The 19,337-nt window shown below is 37.9% G+C and overlaps 1 gene segment (V, D, J or C); it reads left to right on the plus strand.

Moving 5' to 3' along the window:
- Window positions 1-19,337, plus strand: part of LOC125080858 (T cell receptor gamma constant 1-like) — a 146,946-nt gene that overhangs the window by 61,441 nt on the left and 66,168 nt on the right. Inside the window, 1 exon segment of the C gene segment in view lies at window positions 15,982-16,045. Within this exon segment, the coding sequence occupies window positions 15,982-16,045 (64 nt within the window).

A 19,337-nucleotide genomic window follows, 5' to 3' on the forward strand; every position in this document is an offset into this window, starting at 1 on the left:
ATAAAATTCTGTAGTTAGTACTTTGACTGTCACCAGTTTTCAACATAGTGATACACATAAGTAACATGTGAAATTACAAAGCCTCCTCCCTCATCTCCTTAGAGTCCACTTTCAAATGCAGAGGAAAGTTCTTTACTTCAGAAAAACTTGATACTTGTGGCAATTGGATATCTGACCACATAGTCACCATGCATACAGTTTACCTCTGGTTCCCTGAGATCATGACAACAGCTTCATTCTCTGTTTCTTCTTCTAAGAATCAGGTGGTGCTATCAAGGGCAGAGATGTTATGGAAGCAGAATGAATTCCTGACCCAGCAATGTCAGAACTTTCTCAAGGGCAAACTGAGAATGTTCGTGTTCCATACCCTGCCCATCATGATTCTTGTCTGGGGTGGGTTCCAGGGGAATGAATCTGAGGGCCTAGGTCTCAACAAGGCCTCTCCTGTCTCCTAACATCTACAGAAGAAAGGTAAGAAGACCCCCTGAATGAAATATGGAGTCAGAGAACAATGAACTCTTTTAAGAAAGAAGTGAATGAAAAGAGGGATTAAGCTTCTCAGAGTATCTGTTTTGAATATTTTACACAGATTATTCTATTGAATCCTCAGAAGAGCAGTACATGAATGTATTGAATTGCCCACATGGGGAGATGGAGCCACTGTGACTTTTCAGCACAGGACAACCATGAAACACTACAGTGATGAATAGGAGTGAGGGGACAGCCTTATTTATGTGGCTTTGAAGCGACAAGATACTACGTAGTCAATGAAAATCCTTTTTTAGAAGAATTATGCATGAAATTTAAACATTTAGTGAGTGCCAGAGCAAATTTTCTCAGATTTCGGCATTTCTAAGATGCGAATGTTAAGCTCCAAGAGACCCAGAACATGTCACCCCAGGAGAGGACTTAATCAAGATGGAGGGCAAAGGTAGAGTCAGTATTTCAGCACTAATGCTGTTATTATTTTTGTTTGTTTGTTTGTGAATTTAATAATGACATTATTTATATAAAAATGTAAAACATATTTGTATATGTAACACTTAAAATGGTTATTTTTTTTAAACTTTTTTTGTTGTAATTTAAAAAAATTTTTTTTATAAACATATGTATTTTTAGCCCCAGGGGTACAGGTCTGTGAATCGCCAGTTTTACACACTTCACTGCACTCACCATAGCACATACCCTCCCCAATGTCCATAACCCCACCACCCTCTCCCGACCCCCTCCCCGCAGCAACCATCAGTTTGTTTTGTGAGAGTCAGAGTCACTTATGGTTTGTTTCCCTTCTGATCCCATCTTGTTTCACTTATTTTTTTTCTACCCCCAAAACCCCCCATGTTGCACCTCCACTTCCTCATATCAGGGAGATCATATGATAGTTGTCCATCTCCGATTGACTTATTTCACTAAGCATAATACTCTCTAGTTCTATCCACATCATTGTGAATGGCAAGATGTCATTTCTTTTGATGGCTGCATAGTATTCCATTGTATATGTACACCACATCTATATCCATTCATCTGTTGATGGACATCTAGGTTCTTTCCATAGTTTGGCTATTGTACACATTGCTGCTGTAAACATTAGGGTGCATGAACCCCTTCGATCACTACACTTGTATCTTTAGGGTAAATACCCAGTAGTGCAATTGCTGAGTCATAGGATAGCTCTATTTTCAACTTTTTGAGGACCCTCCATGCTGTTTTCCAGAGTGGTTGCATCACCTTGCATTCTTACCAACATTGTAGGAGGGTTCCCCTTTCTCCACATCCTCGCCAGCATCTGTCATTTCCTGACTTGTTAATTTTAGCCATTCTGATGGGTGTGAGGTGGTATCTCATTGTGGTTTTGATTTGTATTTCCCGGATGCCGAATGATGTAGAGCATTTTTTCATGTGTCTGTTGGCCATGTGGATGTCTTCTTTGCAGAAATGTCTGTTCACGTCCTCTGCCCATTTCTTGATTGGATTATTTGTTCTTTGGGTGTTGAGTTTGCTAAGTTCTTTATAGATTTTGGACACTACCCCTTTATCTGATAAGTCACTTGCAAATATCTTCTCCCATTCTGTCAGTTGTCTTTCGGTTTTGTTAACTGTTTCCAAAGCTTTTGATCTTGATGAAGTCCCAATAGTTCATTTTTTCCCTTGCTTCCCTTGCCTTTGGAGATGTTCCTAGGAAGAAGTTGCTGCAGTTGAGGTCAAAGAGGTTACTGCCTGTGTTCCCCTCAAGGATTTTGATGGATTCCTTTCTCACATTGAGGTCTTTCATCCATTTTGAGTCTATTTTTGTGTGTGGTGTAAGGAAATGGTCCAATTTCATTTTTCTGCCCAAATTTCCCAGCACCATTTGTTGAAGAGGCAGTCTTTTTTCCATTGGACATTCCTTCCTGCTTTGTCAAAGATTAGTTGACCATAGAGTTGAGGGTCTATTTCTGTGGTCTCTATTCTGTTCCATTAATCTATGTGTGTGTTTTTGTGCCAGTACCATACTGTCTTGATGATGACAGCTTTGTAATTGAGCTTGAAGTCTGGAATTGTGATGCCACCAACTTTGGCTTTCTTTTTCAATATTCCTTTGGCTATTCGAGGTCTTTTCTGGTTCCATATAAATTTTAGGATTACTTGTTCCATTTCTTTGATAAGAATGGATGGGATTTTGATAGGGATTGCATTAAATGGGTAGATTGCTTTAGGTAGCATAGACATTTTCACAATATTTGTTCTTCCAAACCATGAGCATGGAACATTTTTTTCATTTCTTTGTGTCTTCCTCAATTTCTTTCATGAGTACTTTATAGTTTTCTAAGTATAGATTCTTAGCCTCTTTGGTTAGGTTTATTCCTCGGTATCTTATGGTTCTAGGTGCAATTGTACATGGCATTGACTCCTTAATTTCTTTTTATTCTGTCTTGTGGTTGGTGTAGAGAAATGCAACTGATTTCTGTGCATTGATTTTATATCCTGACACTTTACTGAATTCTTGTACAAGTTCTAGCAGTTTTGGAGTGGAGTCTTTTGGGTTTTCCACATATAGTATCATATCATCTGCAAAGAGTGATAGTTTGACTTGTTCTTTGCAATTTGGATGCCTTTAATTTCCTTTTGTTGTCTGATTGCTGAGGCTAGGACTTCTAGTACTATGTTGAATAGCAGTGGTGATAACGGACATCCCTGTCGTGTTCCTGACCTTAGCCGAAAAGCTTTCAGTTTTCCTCCATTGAGAATGATATTTGCGATGGGTTTTTCATAGATGGCTTTGATAATATTGAGGTATGTGTCCTCTATCCATACACTTTGAAGAGTTTTGATCAGGAAGGGATGCTGTACTTTGTCAAAAGCTTTTTCAGCATCTATTGAGAGTATCCTATGGTTCTTGTTCTTTCTTTTATTAATGTATTGTATCACGTTGATTGTTTTACGGATGTTGAAACAACGTTGCAGCCCTGGAATAAATCCCACTTGGTCGTGATGAATAATCCTTTTAATGTACTGTTGGATCCTATTGGCTAGCATTTTGGTGAGAATTTTCGCATCTGTGTTCATCAAGGATATTGGTCTGTAATTCTCTTTCTTGATGGGATCCTTTCCTGGTTTGGGGATCAAGGTGATGCTGGACTCATAAAATGAGTTTGGAAGTTTTCCTTCCATTTCTATTTTTTGGAACAGTTTCAGGAGAATAGGAATAAATTCTTCTTAAAATGTTTGGTAGAATTCCCCTGAGATGCCATCTGACCCTGGGCTTTTGTTTGTTTGGAGATTTTTGTTGACTGTTTCAATCTCCTTACTCGTTATGGGTCTGTTCAGGTTTTCTACTTCTTCTTGGTTCAGTTGTGGTAGTTTATATGTCTCCAGGAATGCATCCATTTCTTCCAGATTGTCAAATTTGTTGGCGTAGATTTGCTCATAGTAAGTTCTTATAATTGTTTCTATTTCTTTGGTGTTGGTTGTGATCTCTCCTCTTTCATTCATGATTTTATTTATTTGGCTCCTTTCTCTTTTCTTTTTGATAAATCTGGCCAGGGGTTTGTCAATCTTATTAATTCTTTCAAAGATGCAGCTCCTAGTTTTGTTGATTTTTTCTATTGGGTTTTTTTGGTTTCTATTTCATTGATTTCTGCTCTGATCTTTATGATTTCTCTTCGCCTGCTGGGTTAGGCTTTCATTGTTTTCTTTCTCCAGCTCCTTTAGGTGTAGGGTGAGGTTGTGTACTTGAGACCTTTCTTGTTCCTTGAGAAAGGCTTGTACCGCTATATATTTTCCTCTCAGGACTGCCTTTGCTATGTCCCACCGATTTTGAACTGTTGTGTTTTCATTATCATTTGTTTCCATTATTCTTCTGATTCCATTCTTCTTCAATTCTTCATTAATTTCCTGGTTGACCCATTCATTTTTTAGAAGGATGCTGTTTAGTCTCCATGTATTTGGGTTCTTTCCAAATTTCCCCTTTTGATTGAGTTCTAGCTTCAGAGCATTGTGGTCTGAAAATATTCAGGGAATGATCCCAAACTTTTGATACCAGTTGAGACCTTATTTATGACCCAGGATGTGATCTATTCTGGAGAATGTTCCATGGGCACTAGAGAAAAGTGTGTATTCTGTTGCTTTGGGATGAAATGTTCTGAATATATCTGTGATGTCCATCTGGTCCTGTGTATCATTTAAGGCCTTTATTTCCTTGTTGATCTTTTGCTTGGATGATCGGTCCATTTCAGTGAGGGGAGTGTTAAAGTCCCCTACTATTTTTGTATTATTGTCAATGTGTTTTTTTTATTTTGTTATTCATTGGTTTATATAGTTGGCTGCTTCCATGTTAGGGGCATAAATATTTCAAATTGTTGGATCTTCTTGTTGGACATACCCTTTGAGTATGATATAGTGTCCTTCCTCATCTCTTATTATAGTCTTTGGCTTGAAATCTAATTGATCTGATATAAGGATTGCCACTCCTGCTTTCTTCTGATGTCCATTAGCATGGTAAATTGTTTCCCTGCCCCTCACTTTAAATCTGGAGGTGTCTTTGGGTCTAAAAGGAGTTTCTTATAGGCAGCATATTGATGGGTTTTGTTTTTTTTACCCGTTCTGATACCCTGTGTCTTTTGATTGGGGCATTTAGCCCATTAACATTCAGGGTAACTATCGAGAGATATGAATTTAGTGACATTGTATTGCCTTAAGGTGACTGTTACTGTATATTGTCTCTGTTCCTTTCTGATCTACTACTTGTAGGGTCTCTCTTTCCTTAGGGGACCCCTTTCAATATTTCCTGTAGAGCTGGTTTGGTGTTTGCAAATTCTTTCAGTTTTTGTTTGTCCTGGAAGCTTTTAATCTCTCCTTCTATTTTCAATGATAGCCTAGCTGGATATAGTATTCTTGGCTGCATGTTTTTCTCATTTAGTGCTCTGAATATATCATGCCAGCTCTTTCTGGCCTGCCAGGTCTCTGTGGATAAGTCTGCTGCCAATCTAATATTTTTACCATTGTATGTTACACAGTTCTTTTCCGGGCTGCTTTCAGGATTTTCTCTTTGTCACTAAGACTTGTAAATTTTACTATTAGGTGATGGGGTGTGGACCTATTATTGTTGATTTTGAGGGAGGTTCTCTGCACCTCCTGCATTTTGATGCTTGTTCCCTTTGCCATATTAGGGAAATTCTTTACAATAATTCTCTCCAATATACTTTCTGCTCCCATCTCTCTCTCTCTTCTTCTTCTGGAATCCCAATTATTCTCATGTTGTTTCATCTTATGGTGTCACTTATCTCTCGAATTCTTCCCCTCGTGGTCCAGTAGCTGATTGTCCCTCTTTTGCTCAGCTTCTTTATTCTCTGTCATTTGGTCTTCTATATCACTAATTCTTTCTTCTGCCTCATTTATCCTAGTAGTGAGAGACTCCATTTTTTATTGCACCTCATTAATAGCTTCTTTGATTTCAACTCGGTTAGATTTTAGTTCTTTTATTTCTCCAGAAAGGGCTTTTATCTCTCCAGGGAGGGTTTCTCTAATATCTTCCATGCCTTTTTCGAGCCCGGCTAGAACCTTGAGAATCGTCATTCGGAACTCTAGATCTGACATATTACCAATGTCTGTATTGATTAGGTCTCTAGCCTTTGGTACTGCCTCTTGTTCTTTTTTTTTTTTTTTTTTTGTGGTGAATTTTTCTGCCTTGTCATTTTGTCCAGATAAGAGTATATGAAGGAGCAAATAAAATACTAAAATGGTGGCAAAGACCCCAGGAAAATACACTTTAACCAAATCAGAAGAGATCCCAAATCATGGCGGGGGGAGGAGAAAGGGGATAAAAAGAGGTTCAGAAAAAAAAAGAAACAATTAAAAAAAGAAAACGAATAAAGAAAAAATATAAAAAAGAAATATATATATATATATATATATATATATATATTATATATGATAAACTAGTTAAAAAACGTTAAAAAGAAAAGGGGAAAATTTTAAAAAAATTGGCAGAAGAAGAGAAAAAAATATTGTAAAAGAAAAAAAAATTAAATTAACTGCAAGGCTAAAGAATCATGGGGAGAAAGCCATGAGTTTCGTGCTTTGCTTTCTCCTCCTCTGGAATTCCACTGCTCTCCTTGGTATTGAATCTGCACTCCTTGGTAGGTGAACTTGGTCCTGGCTGGATTTCTTGTTGATCTTCTGGCAGAGGGGCCTGTTGTAGTGATTCTCAAGTGTCTTTGCCCCAGGCAGAATTGTACTGCCCTCACCAGGGGCCGGACTGAGTAATCAGCTTGGGTTTTTTCTTTCAGGATCTTTTGTTCCCTGAATGCTTTCCATAGATTCTGGAGGATGGGAATGAAGATGGCAGCCTCTCAGTCTCTGGCCCCGAGGAGCCAAGAGCTTGGGGCCCCACTCTTCAGTGTGCCCTCAGAGAATAGTGCCCAATTACTCCTGTCTCCCTGGCCTCCAGCCACACTCCAAGCTCACCGAGCCTGTGACCGGTTCAAGGTAACCCCAAGCTGAGAGCTCACTCCTTGGCTCTGTCTCTGTAGCCGGCTTCCCCATTCTAATACCTGCAAGCTCTTCGACACTCAGACACACCCGATCCTTCTGTGACCTTGCGGGACCTGAGGCCATGCTGACCCCGCGTGGGCTTTACCCCAGTTAGCCTCTGGAGTGATGTCCCTCAGTGGAACAGACTTTTAAAAGTCCTGATTCTGTGCTCTGTTGCTCCTCTGCTTGCCAGGAGCTGGCCCCTCCCCCCGCGGTCTATCTTCCCGTCGCTTTGGATTCACTTCTCTGCCAGTCCTACCTTTCAGAAAGTGGTTGATTTTCTGTTTCTAGAATTGCTGTTCTTCTTCTCTTTGATCTCCTGTTAGATTTGTAGGTCTTTGCAATCTTTAGATAAGCTATCTAGCTGATCTCCTGCTATCTGATGTAGTCTCAGCCTGCTACTTCTCTGCCACCTTGACTCCTCCCTCAAAAATACATTTTAAACATGGAGGTGAAACATTTAAAATATCCTATAAGAAAATGACAAAAGATATGAAAAGGTTATTTATGAAAACAAAATTTACAAATAGCTCTTAAATTTATACAAAGTTAATAAAATAATAAAAGTTTATAATTTCTCTGTTGATAAAGCTGTGAAAGAAAGCAGGCAATTATACATTTCCAGTTAGATGTAAAATACAACCATTTCATTGCAGAATTTGGAAATATCGAACAAAGGTTCATAGGCATTTGCCTTTCAACCTAGCAAAAATACTTTCAGGAATTTACTTTAAAGGCACAATCTCAACACTTTGGAAAAAATATGCCAAAGGTATTCATTGGGTAACTGCAAAATGTGAAATTACATAAATATCCAGACATAGTAGACTGCTTAAGTAAATGATGACACATGCTCACAATGGAGGACTATACACTGTAAAATAGATGTGAGAGGAAAAATCAATTGTGTTTATATTACTAGCAATTCACAATTGGAAACTGAAATATTAAAAAAGTATCATTTATTATAGCCATAACTACAATATGAAAAAAAATTTAGGATACATAGTGAAAATTTTTCTAAAAATATGAAGGATTTGTATGCTGAAAACAATAAAACTTTAATGAGAGAGTTGAAGAAGAACTAAATACATGGGGAGGTACACGATGTGCATAGATTGGAAGACTTAATATATATAAGATGTCAAAAGTCCTCCAAAGGGTAAGTAGATTCAGTGTAATCACAATGAAAATCCAGGAGGACTTTTCATAGAAATCAATAAGCTGGTTGCAAAATCCATACAGGAAGGTTAAGGGCATACCATTGCCAGACCAGTTTGGAGAAGAGTTTTAACACTACTATGAAACTTCAAAGAGAAGACAGTGGAGTATTAGTGAATTCATAGATACATAGTTAAGAGGAAAATAATTCAGAGCTAATGTGACACATAGGTGCTTAACTAATTTCAAACATGTTACCAAGGTAATCCAATGAACAGAAAATAGATTTTTCAACAAATGATATTGGAACCATTGTTCATCTATGTGAAGAAAACAACAACAACAACAAATAAAAAAGTAAAAATCAATACTAACCACCATATACACAAACTAATTTAAAATGTTTTATAGGTTGTAAATGTATAACTTAAAAAATGAAAGTTCTGGATGAAAATACAGAAGAAATTTTTTGTGACCTTGGGTTCGGCAAAGATTGCTCAATTAGGACACCAAAAACAAGTTCATAAAAGAAAGGTTTGAGAAACTGCACTTCCTCAAATTTAACATTTCTCATCTTGCAAGACTAAAAAAAAAAAAAAAGGAAAATAGGAAATGTCAGGAAAATGGAAGGAAAAGCCATGTACTAGAATAAAATATTTTCAAAAGAGAAATCAGGGATAAGACTAGTGTTCAGAGTACTAAGAGAAATGTCACAACTCAGTAAGGAAATAAACCCAATTTAACAGTGGAAAAGACAAATAGTAGAATTTAGGCTAAAATCACCTGAAAGTTACTTCTCTGAATTTTATTTTATTATTTATTATTTATCTTTAAGAAAAATTTTCTGAGGAAAAATTTTTTAAATTTCAGAATATAAGACATTCTACAAAATGATAGCTCAATGTTCTTCAAGAAAAATAATCAATGTCATTAAAAACAAACAAGCAAAGTGCAAGGAGAATAAAAAAGAGAGAGAGAGGCAGAGGAAGAGGGGGGCAATGCTGGACTTAATCACAGAACCCTGGGATCATGTCCTGAGCAGAAGGCTTAACTGACTGAATCACCCAGGTGCCCAGGCTTTTTAGACTTTTAATGGAAGGAAAATAGAAAAACAACAACAAACCAAAATATATGGCACAGGAGCCACCTGAGTTCAGAGATGTAGAGAGGCGAAAATGGCACTGCTACAATTTTACAATAATATTCAAAAAAAGTAGGAATGAAACTTAATAATTTGTTAAAGTCGTTCAGGGAATTGAGGTTGCAGGGTATATGAATTTTAGAAAAACTGGAGACAGACAGGCACTTGCAGGGAAAAACAGGAGGTGAGCCTTTGCTCACCTTGGACAGATGTTGTCAAACACATTCACCTGATCAGATGATTCAAGTAGAATTTGTTAATGCAATAATAAAAGCTCCATAGACTGGAGGAAGAGTGTGAACCTTAGGAATATATAAGGGGTATTTTTGTGTCTTCTCCAGAACCCCAGAAAATTCTTACATGGAAGATCAAGGACAATCCAGAGAAAGCTTCCCTTGGTGCTGCAGGAGGGGAACAAGAGCTGCGATCCATCCAGACCTAATCTACCCACCATAGAAAAAAGTGACTTCATTGCAGAGGAAGGCCCTGGTGGAATCCCATGGCAGTTGAAGGAAGGCAAAGGAGACAATCTTTGGCCAGAAAATGTCCCCTCTGTCCAAAAGTAACACGTTTTCATCTGCTCAAGGATGGGCATCCAACCACAGCTTGAAGTGGGTGGGAACCTCCTGCAGATGGGGGAGGGAGACAAGGTTTGAAAATGTTCCACCTCTGGAAAAGAGGCGGGAATACTTGTGATGGCCATGTCTTTAAGACCCAGTTTCACCATATCTGCTTAAAATTAGGACTTAGTAAAAATACCAGAGAATGTCTGCTTCCCTGACCTTTCACCACCACGTTAGCAAACCTTGGGCAAAAGTCACAGTGTGACAGAGCTCAGAGAGCTTCGAGAGACAGACTCTTTCTGGGGAACAGAACAAGGAGAGGACTCAAAGACCGGTGAAGAGACAAAGACAAAATACAACTAGAGGGGAGCCTGGGTGGCTCAGTGGGTTAAGCCGCTGCCTTCGGCTCAGGTCATGATCTCAGGGTCCTGGGATCGAGTCCCGCGTCAGGCTCTCTGCTCAGCGGGGAGCCTGCTTCCCTCTCTCTCTCTCTCTCTCTGCCTGCCTCTCTGTCTACTTGTGATCTCTCTGTGTCAAATAAAAAAAAATAAAATAAATAAATAAAATAAAATACAACTAGAGGACTTTTAGGTGTCTGGACTCTGATAAGAACAAATTCAAACCCTCATAACATAACAACAACAAACTTCAAATCCAGCCTACTCCTGACTACTTAAGCCTAAGTGACCCAAAGTCACTTTATTTTTATCCTTACCTCTGTGAGGACTAGGTTGGCTTTTGGACATGTGAATTTTTTTCTTGTTTTTCCATCTATAAGAAGTTTCCTGGGAAAGAAGCCATCCCAGTGTGTACAATGTTATACAATGAATGAATGAATGAATGAATGATGGAAATTACAAAGCCTTTGGAGTGATAGAGAACTTCTTTGAATTCTTGCTCAGCCACTTAACTGCCACAATCCAGGGATGTTACTCAGTCTTTCTCATGGGGTTGTCGGGGACTGAAGAACGTTACATACAGGACAGGCCTAGCAGGGTCAAAACACCACAGGGTCCACACACCACAGGGTCCTTTCCCATTACAACGGAACTGCTTCACTGACCCAGCTCAGCTAACACAGGAACTCAGGGACTCTTTAAATGTCACAACTTACATTGTCCTCCAAACAATAGTAATGTTTGCTTTCTTTTGAAAAGCTAAGAATTGTGAATAGGAAGAGAGTCCAGGACAGGAAAACAAAGGATTTTTTTCCTCCACGATTTTTCTTACCCACAACAGAGTGTTGTCACATCATAACACCTAAAGTAATAACTATAGTAATTGTTCACGTTCTTCCAAATTTGTGAATTTTATTCAGACTAGTGATCTATAAAATGTATAAAGTTGTGTATAAATTTCATTTTATAAAGTATATAAAATTCATAAAGTCCTGCATAAAGTTGTGGCATTATTATGTCATTGTAATTATATACAGTAATAGGTCTTTTCTTATGTTTTTCTGATAGCCTTATACTTCTCCATACTCTTACCAAATATGGTGAGAAATCCATAACTCAAAGAGAAAAAAAGTTCAAGGATAGGTGGGTTTGAAGTAAAATCTAAAGGAAAAAAGTGAAAGTGTTGTCCCCAAAAGGAAGATAATATTGAGTTATTTTAACAGGGGTGTTTTGGTGCAGCCACCTGGGATCTGAGAGTTTTCTATGCCAGGAACATAGTAAAATGCCATTGAGACATATCTTACTGTGAAGGTCTTTCATTGGTTATAAAACAACCTTCCTCCCCAGTCCTGGCCTCTGAAGACCAATTTTGCTACCACCTCCCCAGTCCTGATGCATGCCCATCTTGGAGAAAATTCTGAGTATTCCAGGGCAACGCCAACCCCATGAATGGACATGTGTCTCCAGCTTGATTTGTAGGTTGACTGCACTCCTGTCTCTTTGGTTCACTGTTTTCATGTCCACTGTCAATTTAGGCAATTGCCTATGACTTCTCTCCTTTGCTTTTCAAATGAAGATAGCAAAACAAGAATTTCTCAGGATCAAGTCTCCTTTGCCAGAACAGCAGACAGAAGCATGCACATATGATGCGGGCTCTCTAGGGTCCTTGGAGAGCCCATTTGACAGTGGTACCAATAAAAAAAGGAGAACTGCTGGAATGAATCCTGGATAGCTCATCCAGGATGATGAACAACACAAGCCCAGTTCCTGCATGGGTTCAGATAAGAGTCTTTTCCTTGATAACCCTTAATGTCATTAAGTCTCAGGAAGCTCCCTGCTGTTGTGCATCCTGGGATCTTGCAATGTCACAAAGTCAGAAGGGATCTGTAAGGAAACTTTCTCCATTACTAACCCTCAACTCCTTTCTCACTTGAGCAGCCACAGCAGACCCTTTCCGGCTCTTAATCACAGCTTCATATGCTGTTGGAACAGGAAGGGCCTTTTGCACATACTAGCTTAATGCTCACACGGCAAATGGGATGTGGGAAACCAGGAAGGGAAAATGCCTTGTCCAAAGCTAGTTATCCACAGAGGCAAGGCCTCAGGTATATTTCCAAAGATCACAGAATAGCTTCCAAGAGGCTTCTTTTTTCAACGTAACAGAGGGTTTGTTTTCCAATTTGAGTTTTAATAAAGAATCTGTTTTTCTGTGGGAGATAGAATTCTACAATTTTTTTCCTCTTATTCCAGGAAAATATTATCATCACAGAAAGGATTTTCTCATTTTGCTTTACCTGGTGAAGATTTGTGTTGCTGAATGGTAAAAGTGGCTTACTAAAAAAATGGAGACCATTGTCCACATTTCTCAAGTATATTTCTGTAGACATGTTAGCTTTTTCAGTTAGTGAACCCTGTCCCCTTCAGAAATATAACCCTAAACTGCTGACACAGTAGGCCAGTGTTTGTGAGAACAGAAGAGGTTTCCTTTGATACATCTCTGAGCAGTTTCACACAATAGAACACCTGGAAATCAAAACCTCTTAATTCTCTGAACACTGTTTCTGGTAATTTAGAAAAGTCATTGGTTGACCACTTTATCCTGATCTATCAATCTTTCTTTATTTATTTTTCACTTTCTTTCTCCTTCCCTCCCTCCCTCCCATTCCTTCCCTCTCTTCCTCTATCTCTTCCTTCCTTCCTTCCTTCCTTTCTTCCTCTTTCTTTCTTTCTTTATTTATTTCTCTTTCTCTGTCTCTTCCTCTTCCTTCCTCCCTCCCTCCCTTTCTCCTTTCCTTTCTTCATTCTCCCTCCATCCCTCCCTCCCTTTCTCTTTCTTTTTATTTGCTTTCTTCATCTCTATTTTCTATCAGCACTTTCCATGATTGTTGCCTCCATCAATGCAGATATTTAGATCAATTAATCTGAGGAAAATTTATGAAATATTAGATGCCATGAAGCTTATATTGAAGAACTTTTAATGACCTCCAAAGACCAAACTGCCAGTACAAGGTTTCTACCTGCTGGCCCTGACATGAACTTCAGGAGAAGGCTTACATTTCTGTAGAAGCTCTAACCAGTGTGATAACCATTAACCAGGCTGGATCAAGATATCTGTGGAAGGAACTAAGCTTATAATAACTTCTCCTGGTAAGTACCTTTGTTATTTTTAGGTACTATGAATGAAAAACTAATAGATGTTTTCAGAAAAAAACATGTAGAATCAACTTAGCATTTAGACAGGAATTTTGCAGCTAAAAAATGTTTCCATATATAGTGACAAAACTTGTCACTATATATGGAAATAAAACTACGTTGTGAATGGTTTATTTTCTTCCTTTTTCCCAAGCATTTTGAAATTCTACTTGTGAAAATATACACACAAAACTATAGATGCAGGCTTGAAATTAAAATATTTCTGAGACTTTGGCTGTGACATATTTTTGTAAGTTATTTATTCAAGATGTTTTTCACATAGGTGGCCTTTTAAGTGAGACACTCTTTGATGAAGTACCTATAGTCTTAATAGTGCTCCTTTCTTAATGAATACTGTTCCTTTCTCTAATAATCTGCAAAGCCTATATGATTGGTTTTGATCTCATCTTTAAGAGCAGTACAAAAATTTAACTCTTCCAGTGGACAATTATAGAACATCAATAAATCAACATAATGTTATACTCTAGTTTCTTAGTGGGTAGGCTGAGTTTAGTCAAAATCTGTGCTCTGGTGGCTTTTGTAATATTTCCTAGACATGGTCCAGTGTAATGGAATTTGTGAGCTCAGAAAACCATTTCATCTCCATAGTTCATGAAAAGAAGCTGTCAGCATGGTTTTACATCCTTGGTTGTTCATTTCTTGAAGACAGTTTCTATGCACGACACTAGAGGTAAAAGGGTGCACAAGACACAGTGACACCACTCAAAAAGCTTGTAGCCTAGTGGATAAGTGTTATAGATTGCATCTTGATTGAGCCCCATGTATTTTGGCCTGTGATTGCCAGACACATAAAATGTTGGATTCAGGAACTCCTTTGCTTTCTTAACTTATATAATAAATACTTATTGCTTATAAAATCTACATTTTTAGTGGAAAATTTGATAAAGGCACCACAAACCATTCAATTAAAGACAATAATACTATTAACTAATATTTCGTGAGAGTCAGACACCATACTGCCTTGTTTCTGTGCTTTGTCTCAATCCTTAAGAGCATTATACAGGGGATCTTCTTATTCCAATTTCACTGATGTGAAACTGAGGCTTAGAGAGTTCAGTTATTTGCCTACATTCACATGGCTAGTTACTATGGCAAAGTTTGGGACACAATAGATACTTGTTTTTTTTTTTTTTTAAAGATTTTATTTATTTATTTGACAGAGCGAGATCACAAGTAGGCAGAGAGGCAGGCAGAGAGAGAGAGGAGGAAGCAGGCTCCCTGCCAAGCAGAGAGCCCGATGCGGGACTCGATCCCAGGACCCTGAGATCATGACCTGAGCTGAAGGCAGAGGCTTAACCCACTGAGCCACCCAGGCGCCCCACAATAGATACTTGTTTGTTCCTTACTGCATGGTCTAACCATTATATGCTATGAGAAACATTAGGCCATAAATGTATTCTGAATAGATAGTCTTTTGTAGTCTGACCTTTTAAATAGACTATGCAGTTGAATGTGTAATAGTGATAGCTCAAAATTTGTATGACTCTTCATGCAGAAAACAATGCTTCTGTTTCTAATCATGGCACTAAAATTGCTTCTCTTCCTCCCAAGACATCAAGTAGGTCATGTTGAATATGCATTTATTAAATTCTAACAATGTGATGCTTAGGGTATTTTTATAAAGGGACAAGTCGTTTTGACACCATTCCTTTCAATCTTTCTGTATTGGGATCAAATCTGCTGGGACTATGGAAGCTGGCAGAAGAGCAGGAGCAGTTGTACTACATGCAGGACTCAGCTGCAGAACTCAGACTTGCTTTTGCCCTCCTGCTGGGACAGAGGCAAAAAGACCAAACTGAATTAGGATCTTCTGATGAGCAGCTCAGGGTTTTAAATCAATATCCTGGAACTTATTAGGGTAATTTGAAGTTCAAAGAACAGTTTTTCAGCAATAAATGTGTTAATATTTCTCACTCTTTAACAACTCATCTGTTATTGTATCAGTGAAGGCTGAATTCTGGAAAGAATTTAATTTATAATCAAGCCAGATAACCACTCTGCAGCATGTAGAGATAAAAAGTATATATATACCTGTAGAATACTGAACATTCATATATTAAATTTTTAAATATTAACTTAAAAAATATTTAATTTTTAAGTATTTATTTTTTAAATATTATTTCTATCTTTATTCTTGTTAAAATCACAGAAATAGTAACTATAAATTACACTCTAGGAAAAGAACTGATATGATACATGAAAACTTGTTAAGAAAAAAGATTTAGAAGTCCATGAACATGGTGACTAAAGGTAAAATCAGATTCTCCAATGTGTGTAATTGAGATGGGAAAGACAGACCCAAGCTGTCTAGGCAGAGAGGGGTCAGGTCATCCATTCTTGACTGTGTTCATATCTAATGTGATTTTGCTTGAGATTCATCTTTGTTTAATGTTAGCAGTGTCTATTTATATACATTTACATAAATACTGAAAGAATTATGGGCACATTTTAAAGGAGTCACACAGGAAGTTTTCTGTAAAAGCTTTTCAGACAGTGTACCTGGGGTAGCTGGACGGGCATAAAAGTGTTTGGTCCTGGCACATTGCTCAGGGTTACAGGTAAGATATTTTTAAATTCTTCCCTATAAAGTGGGGAGAGGAGGTAGGTGATGTGGGTTGGGGGTGGGGTAGGTGCTGGTGCTGGCTCAGAATTCTAAGTTTGGTCCGAGTTTGGTCATAAATAGCAGTGGGTTACTAAGAGAGGTTGTTGACTCTGTCCCAGTCCTGCGGGTAGTTGCTTCCTGATCTAGCTTGGAGGACATTAACAAGGGGCTATCTAGCTAGAGCATCTGGAGTTCCTAAGGGGTAGAGCCATTAATCCCTTAAGGATTTCTGTGTTGAGAGATTTGTAAATAAATTTGTGTATCTTATTTATCAGATTCTAAAAATAACCAAAGGAAAGGAATGAACAAAAAATTGATAAACTTGCATTTTTGTCTGAAGGCAATTCATATCAGGTATTGACATATTTAACTGCACAAACATATCCAAAAATGTCATAAGCTAGGTTTGGTTTTTCCAAATTCGGCCTAGTAAATTTTTTCATTCTTCATTAGACTTAGAGATAAAATTTTGGATGAGGGAGAATATCTCACACAGATGTTTCTACCCTACAGAATCTAGTTGAATAAATGTTTTCAAAGAATTTTCATAAGGCTGGTGAAACTTTGGAAAAGTGAAAGGAATGATATATTTTGGTGTCTTTCTTGTCATCATAGGCAAACATGAATTCATAAATTGAAAAGCAACTTTTTTTTAAAGATTTTATTTACTTATTTGACCGAGAAATCACAAATAGGCAGAGAGAGAGAGGTGGAAGCAGACTCCATGCTGAGCAGAGAGCCCAGTGTGGGGCTTGATCCCAGGACCCTGAGATCATGACCTGAGCCGAAGGCAGAGGCTTAACCCTCTGAGCTACCCAGGTGCCCGAAAAGAAACTTTCTAGGCCTGTTTTTTCCCAATTGACTGCAATATAATTAGGAATCTAATTAAGTAATGGTGACACAGAGGTAATTCAGAAGGTCCTGCAAACTTTTTTGGGGGAGATTGTGGTACAGAGAAAAATGTAGACTATGAGTAAGGATCTATCACCTTCTATATAATCATTCTTCAGCAAATAAATTTAGCTTCATTGGTTATCACTTTCTTAAAATTATAAAAATAATATATGCCCATTAGGGAAAAATTGGAAATGAGAAAAAAATAAAGTATTAAAGATGTATAATGACACGTATTCTGTTAACATTTGCTATATTTCCACCCATTCAGTCTGTCAATGTAGCCACCATCTCAAGTAGGTGTTGCGGAACTAAATGAAATTAAATATGAAAATATCTATTGCATAAGTTGGAACATGATCCATCATTAAAAAAGTTAGTTCTACAAATTCCAATTATCATCCAGTGGAGTTCTTCTTAAATCAGGAGTATAGAAAAATGTATTAATTTTTATCTAGTCTGCAGGTCACTTTAGAAAAATTGGTCAGTATTTGCAGAATACTTTCAATTTCTAAAACTCATTGTTACATGTTTCTAAAAATAAGCAGAATGTAGTAAGCAATACCTCATATATTGTTAGCCTCAACCTAAGCTGATCTCTCCCTTTCCAGTGGAAACGTCTGGATATAAACAAGGGAGAGGTTTTGTAATTGTATACATAAAATTATACTAATGTACATAAAAATCAAATATTCACTTTTTAAGTAAAATGTTTTATTTTTTATTTATTTGAGAGACAGAGCATGCACACATGAGAGAGAGACAGAGAGCGAGAGCACACAGGAGCTGGGGGGAGAGCAGACAGAGAAGGAGAAGCAGACTCCCAATGATCAGGGATCCCAAGCAAGGTTCTCTATTCCAGGACTCTGGAATCATGATCCTGGTCAAAGGCAGATGCTTAACAGAAGGAGCCACCCAGGCATCCCTCAAATATTCACTTTTAATAGTTTATATCTTCATTGGAATATGCCTATAAATTAAAATTGCATTATTACAAATATCACCTGAGAAATACTTCTTTTTTTTGCCTCAAATTTCTGTAAAACTTGGGTTCAGATTCTTCACATGCATCTAAAATGTATTCATTAAAACAAATTTCTGAGTCATCTTAAGGTAGGAATGGAAGTTTGGGGATATCTTTATGATGAGAACATTGGATATTTAGTTGGAAGAGACATTAATCCACTTAGAAAATAAAAGCCTTTTCTCGTTTATTCTGTCGTTATGTATATGTACAATTTAAGCGTTGTATTGTATAGAGACTTTAGTCCCAGGTAATGTTTACCAAATCCATATGCAAGTTCTTAATTTTTTTTTTTTTTTACTGGTACTAACTCTAAACTAATTTTAATTGAGTTTATTTCCGGTTGATATCTTGTCCAAGTGCATTGTTTAATCAAAGTAGAGTATTAGAAGACCATTTTTTAATTAAATTTTTTTTTTCAGCCTAACAGTATTCATTATTTTTGCACCACACCCAGTGCTCCATGCAATCCGTGCCCTCTACAATACCCACCACCTGGTGCCCCCAACCTCCCACCCCCCACCCCTTCAAAATTCTCAGATCGTTTTTCAGAGTCCATAGTCTCTCATGGTTCACCTCCCCTTCCAATTTCCCTCAACTCCCTTCTCCTCTCCATCTCCCTTTGTCCTCCATGCTATTTGTTATGCTCCACAAATAAGTGAAACCATATGATAATTGACTCTCTCTGCTTGACTTATTTCACTCAGCATAATCTCTTCCAGTCCCGTCCATGTTGCTACAAAACTTGGGGATTCATCCTTTCTTTCTTTTTTTTTTTTTTTTTTTTTTTTTGCAGCTTTATAAACATATATTTTTATCCCCAGGGGTACAGGTCTGCGAATCGCCAGGTTTACACACTTCACAACACTCACCATAGCACATACCCTCCCCGATATCCATAACCCCACCCCCTCTCCCAACCCCCTCCCCCCATCAACCCTCAGTTTGTTTTGTGAGATTAAGAGTCACTTATGGTTTGTCTCCCTCCCAATCCCATCTTGTTTCATTTACTCTTCTCCTACCCCCTCGACCCCCCATGTTGCATCTCCTCTCCCTCATATCAGGGAGATCATATGATAGTTGTCTTTCTCCGATTGACTTATTTCGCTAAGCATGATACCCTCTAGTTCCATCCACGTCGTCGCAAATGGCAAGATTTCATTTCTTTTGATGGCTGCATAGTATTCCATTGTCTATATATACCACATCTTCTTTATCCATTCGTCTGTAGATGGACATCTAGGTTCTTTCCATAGTTTGGCTATTGTAGACATTGCTGCTATAAACATTCGGGTGCATGTGCCCCTTCGGATCACTATGTTTGTATCTT

This window comes from Lutra lutra, chromosome 11, assembly GCF_902655055.1.
Source record: "Lutra lutra chromosome 11, mLutLut1.2, whole genome shotgun sequence".
Lineage (NCBI taxonomy): Eukaryota > Metazoa > Chordata > Mammalia > Carnivora > Mustelidae > Lutra > Lutra lutra.